Below are 16,149 nucleotides of genomic sequence, written 5' to 3'. Positions count from 1 at the left end.
AAAAGCAATGAGACAACCAGACCTGGTCACTCCTACAAGTTCATCCAGTTGAGTGGGTAGGTTTCATACACGTGCTCTGGTTTCCTCCCTCCAACCACCCAAAACATGCAGAACAGGCTATTCCTCCTGACCACAAACCTGTCGGCCATGATTTGGAGGTGTCTCTAAGATGCTTCAGTACCAGCAGCAAATATGGATCAATCACAGAGGGGACAATTAAGTATATCTAACCTTTAACGGAAAACCAGAGAAGAATGTTTGAAACACTTCATATCTCAAGATGATCCAAATGACAGGCCACACCAGATTAATATAGAGTGCCATTAGGACAGCCATTTAGTGTAAAGTTGTAAAACCATACAAAATAAATGTTGTACTCTTGTTCACATAAATCGTTCACTTAATATTTGTCCAGTTCATATTTCAGTTTCTCTTTAACAAACTTTAATCAATAAGCCTCATGTCAGAGTGCTTACACACGCACAGACATCTGCCCAGAGTGAAGGGAGGAAGCCTGGGAGCAGGCAGGTTAATATCAGGAGCACTTGACAACAATGGTGTGTTATGAGGTGCTGCGGTAGTAATAAGGTCTTTGTTGGGACTTTAGAGCAGAGCCACATCACATCATTACTCATCCTGGGAGACCAGTCGCCAGTCGGCATGGCAACTGGGACTTGGCTGAGGCCAGGAGCAAGACCAGAATCTCAATGCCCCGCGAGGACCAACACACAAAGAGTGTTCTGGAGCAGGGGAAAAGTTTGCAAGTGGACACAGTGACCCTGGACGAGTGGTGCGCTGATGAGTAGGAAGAAGTTTAAAAGTGTTGAAATACTGTATTGAGAGAAGGGGAAGGTGACTTATTCAATTCGAAGATTTAGTTTCACAGAATAATTTTTTGATTGACTCTATGAATGAGTTAAAGTACCTTCCAACTAGATAGTCCTGAGGTTTCACTGTAAGTCGTAGTATTTAATAGATGAATTTTCTCAAGTTTGAATTGAAAGTAAAGTCACTGGAATAAGATTTGAGGACTTCTTAACAAAAATGTTTGGATTTTATTTATTCATTTGTTTACATTTGGAATTGCAGCAACACATACCTGCTGTGAATCAGTGTCTGTCCCCACGTGAACTAAATTATCTCTTTCATTGGGATACTGCGCCATCACTCACAGTGGACAGTCATCTGTTGGACTCTAGTGTAAACGCGATTGTGCGGCCCGTCGATGCTGGTCAGTGCGGAGCGGTCAGCAGCTGCTCCCTGGCCGAGGTCCCATCGTTCCCAGGCTGGGGGGATTGACTGGCCAGTAATAAAATCAGGCGCCCTGGTTGGGCTGTGTGCGGCCCATTGTTCCTGCAGCGAGGCCCGCGGCTGCTGTTTACTTTCTCCCATATGCATTATTCAACGGCACAGGAGCTCCCGGAGAAAGGGGCCCCATTCAGGGATCCTCTTGCCCTTGTTTTGTTTTGCTAATTTTCAATTAAAATAAACCATCTCTCGCCAATGCCATGGCTGAGTGGGGTTAGCGAGAGAGAGAAGCACTGTCCTTGCCATTTGGGCTGTCTGAAAAGATTAGGCCCAATGTATAAATTAAAAGAAAGAGGCATGTATCGTTTGTGATATGTTTTTGTGTAGGTCTTAGATAAAGAGTTTCAGTTGAGCGCATATGCAGGACCCTTTTATGTATGTCATTGTGCATGGACATGTTGCTCAGCATGACCTCATTTTCACAAAATCGGATTAGATATGTAGACAAAAATCAAACCTCTTTTTTCTGATCTTTTCTTCTTCTTTTTTATTAATTTTGCCTTTGTTTTGGCTTGGCCACAGCACAAATCTCACCCCTCGAGTTTTGCAACAGGAGGATTCCCATATGGCAGGAGAAAGTGTGAAGCGACCACAAAGACAATGACTTTTCAATAATGACTCCCAGAGGTCATTAAATGAAGCCGGCCAGGGCAGGCTGGACTAATCAATAAGTCCAGTGATGGCTCTCTTTTTTTTTTTTTAAGTCCCCCCACTTTCACACAGGAAGGCGGGGGGCTGAGCGGGGGGACACAGATGCGGTGACAGTGGGGAGTTGGGAGTTAAAGATTCACCACACATCTGTCACTTGAGCCCGGGCCCGAGCAGCTCCGAGCCGGCCCCCGCTGACTGCCGGCCTGCCTGGCTGCCTCCGTGACGCCGTGCCTACCTGTGGCTGCCCTCTGAGTCCGGCCATCTGCCTCTCCTCTACCACAACAAACCCCATTCCCTGTGCCTGTCCCCTTACACTTCCCTAATCTTCAACATTATCTAATTAGGCTCGAAAACTCCTCAAAGCGCCACCTCTGAACACCTGATATCCCACATCCTCTGAAATTACACCGGGAACATTTTCTGTAAAGTAGGCGTAATAGTATTGACCCTATTGGCCTCCCTGCGCCTTCCTGTCAAATACTGATAATTACCGAGTTTAAGCGGCATCATGTTGTGACCTGCAATGGCTCTCACAGTAGTCAACTTTCACTTGGAGAACCATTCAGCACAGCATATAACTGGTCCCGTATCTGTCATCATGTGCGCTAACTGTTCACCGGGGCTTTTACCACAGGCTGAGTGGGGAGCTGGAGCGTGGAGAGGCCTCTTGGCTTGGCTGGACACAGGCCGTCCCCCCGCTGCGTGCAGGTGAGCTCACAAAGCAGCCCCCCAGCACCTGCCCTCTTTGTTCCCCTTGTTGATGGCTTTATGGCGTGAAGAGGATCTGTCTGTCTGGCTCTCGTAAAGCTAAGCGGCGCGAGGCCTAGTAAAAAGCTATAGGCTGCCGCTGCTGCCAGGGAGAAGGGCATTGTGCGGGGGGCCCTCGAGCTTCCCGGAGTGACCCCACTAATAATGCACAGGCACCCTCCGCCACTAACGTTGGTAAGTTGAGGCAACAAGGGCACAAACGCTATCCCCGGACTGGGACATCAAAAACAACAAAAGTACCTCTCCTCCATCACACAAAAAACAGATAACCTTAAGACCTTTGTTGTTGCTACTTCTGGGGTAAATGCTCAATTAACATCAGCTAAAATCTACAAATACATGTATAGCATCATTGTTAAGTCACTTGCTCAATGGCTGGATGGTTAAATTAAAGCTAAACGGGAAACACAGCCCACACACTTTTCTATGCAGGTTCTCTTTATACAGTAAATGGTAAATGAACTCAACTTATATAGTGCTTTACTACCATTATCATGGACAAAAAGCACTTTACAGCAAAGAACCAGTCACCCGTTCACTCTCTCATTCATACACCAATGTACGCAGACGCTGGAGGCAAGTAGGGGGAAGTGTCTTGCCCAAGGACACAACGGCAGTGTGCATTTGAGAGAGCTGGGATTCGAACCCATGGCCGTCCGATCACGAGACGACCTGCTCTACTAACCCCACATACAGTAGCATGTATGTGGATATTCTTTCAGTCTTTACTCACTAAACCTTGATGAGAGACATCAGGCTGATAAAGAGGCTGCATCTTTCAGTATCGTGTGCGTGTAATTTACCACCAAAAGTAAAGAGTTACAAAAATATACTACTTTTTCAGTAACTTGACTTGATGGTTTTGTCATTGCCTTTGTATTTGTTTATTTTACCTTTTTTACTGTTTGCCCTGCTCTGTGTGTACTGCACTTTGGTTGTTTTTAAACTCTAGTATATATAAAATTGGATTTGACTGGAACTAAGGAATACAACACATAAGATACCGGAATATATTATTCATTACAATTCAAGTAACTCGAGTTACAAGTGTATTTAAATGTATGAACTCCCCCCAAATAACGCAACATTGGTGTATAAGCTGTGCAATGGCGTGTAGCTAACGTCGCATGAGGCATTATTACTATTTTCAGTTTATATTTTGCAAAAAGTAACTCAAAGTAGTGTAACTCAGCTACATTTTTGAAACAGTAATGTGCAACACAAACATATTACATTTTTTATATACTAATACAGAATACATTACAGTTTTAATGCAACTTGCCCAACACTGACCACAGACCTGAACTTTCATAACTATATTGAAATCATAGATAAATATTGATGGTGTCGTATGGGATCTGAATACTCATCACTGTGAAAGTCTGTTTTCATCTTTTCTTTCTTTTTCAAAAACCCTCTCGATGTCTTATTGTAGGGTAATCAGTAGAATAAATATCTTACACTTCTTACTAAATCAAATGGAATGAAACGCAAGGCGTAAAGCTGTCTTGCTTCCTTGTCTGATAAATAAGTGCCAGGCTTTTGTAAGTGGGTTTGTCTAAGCCGTCGATCTGAACGACTAACAGTGACTCTTGAGGCTCATAACCGGACTCAATGGTGGCGGGAGGTCAATGATGGAACAGAAATAAGCCGCACATTAATGTTTAATTTATATGATTTTTCTGGATACCGGATAATCTGACGGATAAGCACAGACAAATTAAGAGGCTGAAAGGAGGGCCATAAGCACTTTGCTATTTGAGATCGGGTCTTTGAGTGGGCGCATCTTAGAAACCAATTATCAGACAAGAAATAGATCATTATTTTTTCTTAGGGGAATCGGTTTGGGTGCGGGGAGGGGGGCAAAGGTGCTCGCTAAAAGGAAGGGAGGGTTTGCTAGATTGAGGAGGTAGGGCACAATAAAGACATAATCATCCAGCCTCAACTTTTTCCAATCCAACTTTCAGATTTTAATTTGCCGTCTGTGAAGTGGTACCTAATTTACTTTCGCCTCATCCCTTCAATGCGCCATTGTTGCCCGCGCTGAGATTCAGAGCTTCCTCTCTTAGCTCACCCCGCCGTGAAATTGGTTTAATGAAGCTGAAAGGTATGGGGCTCTCACAACACTGTGGATTCCAGTGACACTGCTTGATCCACCCACCTCCTCCCCCTATCGTCCCCCCCCCATCACCCCATCCCTGCATTACGGGCAACAATCTATAACGCGGCCACAAAAGATCCCTATCTCACACATTACATCAGGCCATATTAATGTCCCTCAGAGTGCCGAGAGCCGGTGGGGAAAAAACAGCCAATCAGATGGAGGATATGCCATGTTAATATTCAAATATGTTGATTTGATAGAAAGAAATTAAAAGTACTGTGAAGAAGGTATTACCAGGAAATATGGACAGAATTGAAGGTTTCATGCCAGTCATGAGATTTGCAGAAATAATTCAGTCGTGTAGCATGGATGGACACTGGACACAAATATAATAATAACGAATAACAAAACAAACTTCTTACTGTCTATGCAACAAGTTTGTGATATTGATAGAATGAGTTTGTGACTCTTTTGAATTGTTTAAATCAATTCTGACAAAGATTCACTCAACAAAATCATTTGACTAAATTTCTATGCTATTAAAATAAAAGGTACAAACTGCACTGTTACTTATCATACATTTGTGTGGACGAGTGGGTAGTCTATTTCGTACTACTTTAACTGCAGTTAACGCAGTAGTTTTAAATCCATTGCTTCTAATCTGACTGGTGTATTGGCAGCTGAACTACAGATTTTTTTTTCCATTGAAATTTTGTTGTAATTAATGAAGTAAATCTGTCTATTTGTTTATCAAGTGGAAAATGCATTTACTGTTGTCTTTGGTTTTGACACAAGGGCTGGGCTCATTATTTTTACCATTGTGAAACAGAGCAGACCTTTGGCAGAGGCATTGGCACTCCTGTTGATTCTATTTCCTGTATCTTTCTACTTTGCTGTCACAGTACATTTAAAATCATATTATCTACGTTCAACAGTTTTCCTCGGGCCTCAGTCAATCTGACCCTGTGAAAGGTGCGCTCCAGTTACCTGCGCTCTGGGTGTGGCCTCTAATGGAAATGAGACGGAAGTCCTGTGGGATTATTGTGTACGCCGTACATTAATATGATCCCCCCCAAGTCCTATCACTTACTTCTTCTTGTCCCCCTTTAGGACAATCGAATGGAAATGCATCTGTAACCAAATCTGCCACTACCTGCACCACTGGTTTGTGGTTTGAGGTCCAGTTTGAACCTCACGGCACAACGGACTTGGGTATGGAAATAATACAGCAGTTTCCCATTTAATGATGTTAATAATAGGAGCAAATTCATTTAGTTTAGTTAATTTAGTTAAATTAAAAGACAAAATGCAGGAAGTGAGTAATCAAGTACATATGGATGAGGGACTGAATGGAAAGAAGAAAGAAATCCCTTTACACTATGTGAAGCCCTTTGGGTGACTTGTGTCATGTGAAAAGCGCTACACAAATAAGCCTCCATTCCAAAGAAGTGGTAGAAGTTATACAAGCAACTCAAGTTTATATAAGGTCCTGAAGGTCCTTAATCAAGCTTTAAAAATACTGTCTTTGCTCTGATATTCACTGTTTAGTATTTGAAATAATGTGTGTAGGTGTGAGGAAAGAACATTGAATTTCTATAGCACTTTTCACAGACATGATCAAAGCCCTTTTCAAGGAACCTTTTTTCATTCCACTCCATACATTGCAAACTCTCGGAAAACACCACCCACCACCACTCACACACCTCTCATCCAGAACACCTTGAGACTCCAATACAGTTAGTAACTGGGTTCATCCCTGCTTCTCCTGAGATCTGATGAGATCGGGCATTCACAATAAACAAACTAACGCTGCGTTTGGAGAATACAAAAGGCCAAAGTTCATCCTCAGCTGAAACAGAGTGGAGTGAAACATTTAAGGTAAAGTGAGGGGGGGAAAATGCAACTTGAAAAAAAGGCTCCCGCACACACTCTTTTGCGTGGCTTTTATTACAGTGACGTTTCGGTCGCTCTGACCTTCATCAAAATGCAAGAAAATATTCTTTGTGGAGACAATTTGAGGGCTAAAAATAGGTGAAGCTGTCTTGGATTTATAAACACAGAAGAGCACCAACTCATCATCAGGTGGGGAAGAGTTCTAAAGCTTTCGAGATGGATACGCCGGATTTCTAAAACAAGAGGAAGGATCAATGAAACAAGCTCAAAATGTTATTTTATAGCCCTTTATTTTTAACGAAAATGACAGTTAAGTGTGTAGATCTGCATGTGTGGGTGTGAGCGACAGTGAGAGGAGCTGGAAAAAGCAAAAGGAGGGTACTGACAACAAGAAGGAAGTATCATGAAGAAATGATGGAGAGAACTGATAATCAGATGAGCGAGACACTGGGTAAGAGGTACGGAAAGGAAGACAAGAAGGAAAGAGGAAGACAGGAACTAAAGAAACAATCTTTGAATACGATGAGTGAATATGTTTGGGACGGACCTAATGAAGGACTTAACAACAATCAAACAAACAATAAGTCCACACTGTTGTGACATAGACATTGTTGTCGTAACTCAAAGAAAAAGCCCACTTTCGCTGCAGAGGGCTGTGGCCCGCGCTCCTAATGCTGTTTGTCTTTCAGATGCCATTGTGGGTGAGGCCAGTAGTGTGCTCAAAGTGCCTGTGACAACTCTCCATTCACTGATGGATTGTGGACTCACAATGGAATGTCAAATTACACATTGACTTTGTGCAATGAACATTTAAGTATCTTTATGTTCAAACATCAGTATGGATTTACTTTTATTTGCTGTGAATGACTTTGAGATCCCGGCTGCACTATCTGAATGTGTTTTTGTTGTTGTTTTTTGTTTGTTTTTTATTCATTCTAAGAGATCAGGATATTTTGTGGTTTGCGAATGACATTGTACGAGATAAATAACTGCCAAGTGGTAATTGCGACCAATGACTCAGTTGGGATTAATTTTGCATCCCCTGTACATGTCCCTGCCTTGTCAAGTCAAAATGCCATCTTCAGCACAGTAACATAGAAACATTAGAAACCATAGCAGTGTTCGAGCTTCCTCCCAGGGCCAGCTGAATGTAAGTTGACAGATCCCTGGAGTGCTGTCTTTTCAGGTAATTACTCAATTATCAACAAACACTGTCACAGGATACACAATGGCACCGAGGAGCTGACACAAACCGGTGAATGATTTGCTTCAGCAGGGCAACAACAAGCATTCACACAGACGTGAGCACGATGGAGAAAGAGAAAAATGCGTTGCACCTGTGTGTCACAACAGTTTAGTGCACTCTGATAAAGACTGCACTTGCAACTATGAAAGACCCTAAACATCAGTAACAAAACCACAGAGAAGTGCATGCTTACCGTTGAGCACCACTAGTGGGAGCCAGTGAACACACTAACTCCACCAAGCCATGGTAAGAAAAAGTACCACTGTGATTTATTGTTCATTACCTTGTTGAACCTAACCAAATCATCATAAGAATATCCTGCTTATATATTTACAGTGATTTAATACAAGATGAAAGGTGTGTGTGCAAAGTAGACACCAATCTACAAAGTTTGAGTCTTGTTTTCTGTCCTATTTTGGGTCCCTCAGAGGTTATTTAGAGACAGTGTGGTTCCTTCAGCCACACTGTAAGCCAGAGCTAAGTCTGTGGTGTTCACTGCTTGTGGTGCAAGCGCCCTACAGTCATGACCTGGGCTGCTCTGCCTGCGGTCTCACACACTCCCCACTCCGCAGGTTAACACTCAGTTTGAAGTAAGCCCCGGAGGCTATTTAAATCTCCCAGGGATGACCTGCCGTGAGCTAATGAGGAATTAAAGCGAGGAAGGAGGTCCCCTAAACATTCACAGGTTCAAACTCCTGCTAAGCTCACCCAGGAAGAACCGCAGGTCTGTGGCTCTCACTGACAACAACAAACTCACCATCCCAGCAACTGGGCAAGTGTGGCAGGATGGCCAATCATGCACAACGGCATTATGGGGATTTGTTTTGTTAAGATGCATACTAACCTCTAAATGATCTCTAATTCTATTTTTATCTTAATACCATGCCGCACGTGATATTTTATATCACGGCTGAAAACTAAATTCATATTTTAGTCATAAAGTGAAACATGTTCTGTCTCAATAAAATGTCGGGCTGCACAATCGGTCAAAAAGAAAACACGTCGCCGTTGCTGAGGGCGCCGATACTAGTGTCTAAACACATGCGCTATATCAATCGTGTGTGTTGATCACATCAGCATCCTGTTTACTTTTTCACCGATATATCACCAAATTATTGTTACCGCATTATCAAGATCACAAGAAGCCAAAATACTATATCACAAAATCAAAATCATACCCAAAAACAAGAGCGCAACGTGAATTTAAAATGTTATTGTATTTTTATTTCTAGATATTGAATACAGCATTTTTTTCTTTTTTTGTCGTACAGCCCTAATAAAATATAATCATTTTAAACCTGAAAAACCTGTTACTAGCTGTGTAGAAAATATAATATAAATATGCATTAGTGAAATAGTTCAGCAGCAGAAAAAGCAGTAGAATTGATCTTAATCAGAAACTTACAATTGTTTGTAGTGGCTCGTAGTCCTGGTGGTTCTTTGATGTAGCTTTACTTTTGCTTAAATACATATCTGGAGTACTTCTTTCTCCTGAGCCAGCTGGAGCTCATACTAGTCATTTTCAATGTCACACTAAAAATATATTGATTAAACGGATCGCATTCATTTATTGGCGTGGGAAACGCAGCAGCGATGGCGAGCTCCTGTGTAATTAAAGGTAATAATAAACACAGTGTTGGCAAGAATTAGACATGGGAACATGTCCTTGTTCACCTCGAGACAGCCTGTTATTACATCTGACTAAGTTGATCAGTGCAATGAGTAGAATGTGTTTTGGACACTGCACATGTCATGATTTCATAGCCACTCATCATTCCATACAGCGTTCCCGAATCAACAAAGTAGTAGTATTTCAAATATCTTCCTTTGTTTTGTCCAACTGTTTTAAGTTGTGTTGTTAATGCTACTAAATATTATCCATGTTGTGACGGGATTGTAAAACACCGTGAAAATGTATTGCACCTTTTGGACATAGTCTACAGTGAGCGGAGGAAGTAAAGAACAGACATGGATTACAACTGATGCGACATGCAGATAAGGTGACAAATTAAAGCGAAGAAAGACGCAGACATTTGTCAAACACGCAGCTTAAAATAACTTTAAAAGGATTGCTTCGCTGCTTACATACTGCATACTCTACTAATTCACACGTCACTAGAACGAAAACACGCAGTCTGACTCACCCCCATGTCATGAACACAGCTACAGAGCAGACAAAATAAATGTGAAAATCTTCATAAAGGTGGCGTAAAGATTTTGATGTTGAGGACACCCAAAGTAAAGCCAGTACAGCATAAACATAAGGGATAAATATAGGATACAAAACAAAATAATTACATCGGACTGAAGTTTGAAGATATAAATTTCACTAAACCAGAATCCTCAACATCAGGAGAATGTTGAGGATTCCTGAACATCAGGAGATGCACAGGTTTAGTGGTGTGTTCACACTCTTACCACTATGAGAGCTGATTTGCAAAGTCAAATACATAAAGCACTATGCAAATACCTTAATTTCTATTTACAGCTAGAAAAAACACTGGATGTGGTATAGAATTCGGGTTTATAATTTGGCATATTAAAATGATGAATTTCATGAAGATTTTTCAACATTTCCCAATCATATACATATAATTGAAATATAGAGTGCTTAATAAACATAAAATAAACACATTTTGGATGGCTATAATCAGATATAGATGGTAGACAAATCCCATCTATTTGAACTTAACTTACTTTTTTTTCCAATTAGAGGAAAATGGTGTAAAAAAAAATGTATATATATTGTACATTGAACTCGGAATAAACAATAAACAACAATACTTCAATATAATTTTGTGCAATAGGAACATAATTTAGATCTTTGTTTCTTTTAACCCCTTGCCACAGTGGTACAACAGATTTCTGGGATTGCTCTGAAGATGATTGACAAGCGTGGGTCATGAGTTTGCTGAACGACTGGCGGCTTCCTCTCCCTGTTACAACAACCCTGAGCCCTGTACCAGAGGGGCCTCATGTTCAGCGGATGGGCTTACACCCTCAACAGGTATGTACCATGCAATTACCAGGCTCGCTCTCAGCACGCTGTAATCAGTAGGTGCTGTAGCATTAAGTACGGGGGCGGCCGCGCAAGCAACTTTAGAGAGGGACCACTAGTGTCAGGTGTCAAGATTTACTTCACCCGACTAATTTCTGTCTTTACTACAACCGTCTTGTTCTTGTGGGTGTGTCTAAGTGTGGGAGAATGTGTGTAGGTGTGCTCACTGTTTTCTAAATCGGAGACGCCAGATATGAGCTTACGTTGCGGAAGAGCCTCCAAAATGTGTCGGTGTGCCCCTTACAGCACCACAGTGTGACGGTAACGGTGAAATGAAAATGTATGAAAAGTGCGCAGACGTGGTATGGGCAGATAAACATAAAGAATACCAGAGCACTATAGGAGACCTCCGGGAGTATTCGCGTGCGTGAGCTGCCATGTCTGCAGGGTGAGGTGGAGGCTGATGCTTTGGCAGCAGGTCTGGCACGTCTTTCAGGCCCAAACCTGCAGCGGAAGAACAGACAGGGAGCCGGTAAATAGCAGCGAGAGTGCACCTCCATAACAGTGTCCTCGTCAGTGTAAACTCAAATTAAGCTCCGCACTCTCATCTCATTCCCACTCTTAATTCCTGGCTCTGGTTTTCAGATTTGTATTGAGAATCAGATTGAGATTGTGTATTTGCTGTGGTCTTATCGAGATCACAGTGGCAGGTGAGGTCTTTGTTCTGCCTCTGCGTTTAACTCAAGCGCATCACTGGGAGGAACACATTGTGTTTAAGCAGTCATGTGTTTCAGACAGAAATCTATTTGTACAACCACGAACTGAAATGGATGCAAACTTCCAAAACAGTCTTTTGAATCATACATGTCCTCAGCCTTGGTCATTACTATATTACTACTCTTGAATGCTTTAAATTCATCAACACAAAGTAACAAACAGCTGCGTAGTAATTGAGTAGTGTTAGCACAATAGCATCACAATAAATCGATAAATCTAATGTGTTTTATCATTACATCTTATTCATCAAAAATAAAATCATAACATGTAGGTCTCTCACACTTTTCTTTTTTTGCAAAACAACTGTTGATTCTACTTAAACTACTGATTCTATTTATTTATTATTTTAAAGTAACAGCACTCTTGTAACTTTGAAGATTTTGATGACTCAAAAAGACTCCCTTTGCAACAGTGGTGTATAATTGTGTAAATACTTTCCATTTATGGCGTGTCTTAGTTGTAACTTTGACAATAACAGTATTATTAGTATCCCTAGCTGTACCCCTCACTCATCGTCGACCTCTGTGCCCTGTCCCAAAGATGAAAGCTTGCATTCCCGCATTAAGTCAAACGTCTACTACCAATATCGTTAGATAAAAGGATTTCCTGAATAATATCCAGATAATGCCTACACCTACGCGGGAACACATCTAAAGCAGCTAAGTGTCCCCTAAGGCAGTAAATCACTCCACACCGCGACCACAGCACAAAAGTGATGCTGGCGAGTATATCAACTGTATAACCTCAAAGGAAATCTCTATTCAGCGTCCCATAAAAGAGCGCCTTAGCCTACTGTCGCTTTGGGACCAGTTAGAGAAAGGAGGAGCGGATTAGGAGAGAAAACACGGTGTGCCCAGCGTACAGGTGAAGTCCTATCGCTGCGGAGGTTTGCTCAGCTGTGCGGTGTTCTGTTCGGGGCCCCACCCTGTAACCAAAGGCCAGGATATCTTTTCATTTTAAAGTTTTTTCACCGTGTCGCTCACTCACTCTCTCTTTCCACAGGCTTGTATTTGCACAGGTGAGAGGACAGCAGCGGGCCGATGGGTGTGGGTGGGACAGGTTGTATGGCAGGTTGGCCCGGCTGGTGGCTGTGATGGACGCTCACAGATCTGATGGTGGTGGGGCCCAGACTGGCTTTTGTCTGAGGGGAGACAGTTGGCAAACATGCAAACATGTCAAAAACAGCCGTGAGGTATGACACTGGTGAAAGACGTACCTTCACAACATCATTAGTCAAATCACTTCAGAGACGGAAAAGAAAGCACGCACATAGTGTTGATTTAAAACAGTCCTTAGCAAGTTGAAAATATCTACAGTTTGTGTTGTTTTTTTTCCTTTATAATCAGAAAGCTTTGCCAACATCTTAATCAAAGTAAAATAGTGAACATATCAGCTGTGTGGTGTGCTCCAAATCCTCCAAAAGTGTACTACATACATAGTATTCATTTATTCATTTGTTTGTGGCTATGTACTGTGTGCTTCATAATCACTTGTCACAACAACCTCTAGTATTTACAGTGTTCAAAGGCTACAAACTATTTGTAGTGGAAATTTTACAAAACCAAGGATGTAAAAATGTGATTACACAACTTTGTGGGAGGGCTGACTTGAGAAAGCAGCCAGGCAGGTGAGGCAGCAGCGCAGTCATCAGGGTGGAGAGGTTTAGCTTCGAGGGCCAAAAGTTCACCGCGAACAGGTAACCCTAGCCGTCATGTGCCAAAGTCTCACGTGTTTTCCTCATTGTCTTGGCAGGATCGGGTTTCTGGATCTCCCTGTGTTTCCTGGGATCATGCTGCCCTCCTCTTCCTCACCCTTTCTCTCCTGGGCCTCCGCCCCTGCCCTGCCAAACCAAAGGTAAACAGGCATAGGCAAACACATACAAACCACATCTAAACATACATGACAACATTACGCAAACACAAGCACTGGAGCCTGTACCTTTAGCATGCAAAGCTTCACGTCTGCAGAGAGGAATGTCTTCCTCATGTTATTTCAAATACATAGTTATTATGCAGAATTAGAAGGAGTCAGTGACTAATAAAACTTATAATGGTAGCAACTGGAGAAACAAGTCATAAATCAGCATAACTGCGATAGTATTACGCCCATGTCAGAACACACCAGGCGCGACTATCAGACGTACACCAGAGGCAATCCTTTCACCCCACACCCTCAGGGGAGTGTGTCCTGGGCTGATCCACACGGCAGGTACATTACAAATAACATCATGTACCTTAATCATTTACAAGGTATCAAATATTTGTTTCCTTGAATCTAGTATAGTGCCATAATGTTCGGACTATTGAGCGCTCCTGAATATAAGTCGCACCAACTACTTTTTTTTTTTTTTTTACATATATTTTACTTTTCTTTTCTTCATTATTATTATTATTTTTTTTTTACATATACAGGCCACACTTGTCTATAAGTTGCAGGTGCCCACCACGTTGTCAAATATTCCAAGAGAACTGCGGCCTACAGGTACAGTTCCTTTTTTTTTTAGAGCTGCTCTCCCCTTGTCTGCGCAGACTGCGCCGGGAGTTTCCCGGTGGTTGAAACCGCTCGAAGTGTGGCAGAGCTGGGTCCATGGTGAATTGCTCAAGGTTTAGCCCGTGCTCTGCTTTGCCCACGTTACAGGCACAGGAGGGTATCTTGCAGCCCCTTCCTGAGTGTGCAGTAAACTTCGAGAACAGAGCTGGAGGAAGACAGACAGACGGCTGTTGTCACGTTGGAGTTCTTTCATTGGAAATAGTCCAGTGTTTTAGGCCCGTATTAAAGCACTTTTGTAGCACTCTATCTAAGATTAAATGTAGATACATTGTTATTTATAACATGACACAATATTCAGTATGGCCATAAAAATCTAAAATTACAGTAGTTAACAGAGCAATATCAAATAAGTGAATGAAAGACAGAAATATTCTAAATGCCCGTGGATCACCCCTGGTCTACAAAATGCTTGTAAGAAAAAAACACACTCTACAAAGAATTTATTAAATTAAGGACTAAAGAGGCCAAAGGTAGATATACAAAGTATAAGAATAAACTAATTAATATTCTTAGGAAAAGTAAGAAAGAGTACTATAGCAATATTCTAACAGCAAAGAAAGCAAATGTAAAAGGAATATGGAATATACTTAACTCAGTAATAAAAAATGGAGTAAATAAGAAAACCTATCCTGAATATTTTATGGATGATACAACCAAAATGGATGATCGAGAGTCGATGGTTAATTGTTTTAATGAATTCTTTGTGGGTGTTGGACCAAAGCTTGCAGAAAGCATTCCCCAACTTGATTGCAAGGATGGTAATGAAACATTAATAGATAGAAATGACTATTCCATGCTGCTCTCCCCTGTAGATGAAAAAGAATTATTGCATATTGTTATGAATTGTAAAAGTAAGCAATCAACAGATTGCAATGACATTGACATGGCTCTGGTTAAAAAGGTTATTACAAGCATATCTAAACCTCTCACATACTTCTTCAATCTGTCTTTTCAGACTGGTATGGTCCCTAACACAATGAAAATTGCTAAGGTAATACCACTGCACAAACATAAATTCACAAACTACAGACCAGTGTCATTATTACCTCAATTCTCGAAAATTCTCAAAAAACTTTTTCATGCTAGACTGGAAGAATTTATAAACAAACACAATTTATTAACAGACGACCAATATGGATTCAGATCAAAAAGATCCACTGCCTTGGCAGTTTCAGAAGCAATTGAGGAAATTAACAAATCTCTCGATCAAAAAAAGTACACAATGGGTCTATTCATAGACCTCAAAAAAGCATTTGACACCATTGATCATGTGATATTAATAAACAAACTGGAGAGGTATGGGATTCGGGGGGTGGTGCTTGATTGGATAAAGAGCTACTTATATAGAAAACAATATGTGAACATGGGTGAGTTGAATTCTGATTATTTAACTGTAACCTGTGGTGTACCTCAGGGTTCGGTACTAGGCCCGGTGTTGTTCATCTTGTATATTAACGACATGTGCAAAGTTTCTAAACTGATCAAATGTATTTTATTTGCTGACGACACAAGTGTTTTCTATTCAGATAAGAACGTCGACAAGTTATTTGAAACAGTAAGCGCAGAAATGTGCAAATTTAAAAAATGGTTTGATCAGAACAAACTCTCACTCAACCTAAGTAAAACTAAATATATGTTGTTTGGGAACAGAAAAAATAATGAAGCAAAAGTTCAAATCAAGGAGGTAGAGATATTTAACTAAATTAAATTTCTTGGGATTTTAATTGACTGCAAATTAAGCTGGAAGCCGCATATTAAACTTATTGAAAATAAAATCTCTAAAAGCATATCAATAATAAATAAAGCCAGACATATACTGGATTATAAATCACTTCGTACTCTCTACTGTACGCT

At 41.2% G+C, this 16,149-nt stretch overlaps 1 protein-coding gene across 4 annotated transcripts in view; it reads right to left on the bottom strand.

The window, feature by feature from the left end:
- LOC306962795 (uncharacterized protein) overlaps positions 1-16,149 on the bottom strand; it is a 46,463-nt gene that overhangs the window by 7,164 nt on the left and 23,150 nt on the right. For 3 of the 4 annotated variants that reach the window (XM_079556086.1, XM_079556085.1, XM_079556087.1), the window contains 3 exons: positions 13,331-13,585; positions 12,733-12,886; positions 11,358-11,472 (listed from right to left, as the gene is read on the bottom strand). In XM_079556086.1, the coding sequence (XP_079412212.1) occupies positions 11,358-11,472; positions 12,733-12,886; positions 13,331-13,393 (332 nt within the window). In that variant the 5' untranslated portion in view covers positions 13,394-13,585. The remainder of the gene's footprint in view (positions 1-11,357; positions 11,473-12,732; positions 12,887-13,330; positions 13,586-16,149) is intronic. The other variant, XM_079556088.1, reaches the window with a different exon arrangement.

Source organism: Gobius niger, assembly GCF_951799975.1.
Source record: "Gobius niger genome assembly, chromosome: 5".
In the NCBI taxonomy this organism is placed as follows: domain Eukaryota; kingdom Metazoa; phylum Chordata; class Actinopteri; order Gobiiformes; family Gobiidae; genus Gobius; species Gobius niger.
The sequence above is the reverse complement of the archived record's forward strand: the minus strand, read 5'-3'. Positions and strand labels throughout refer to the sequence as shown.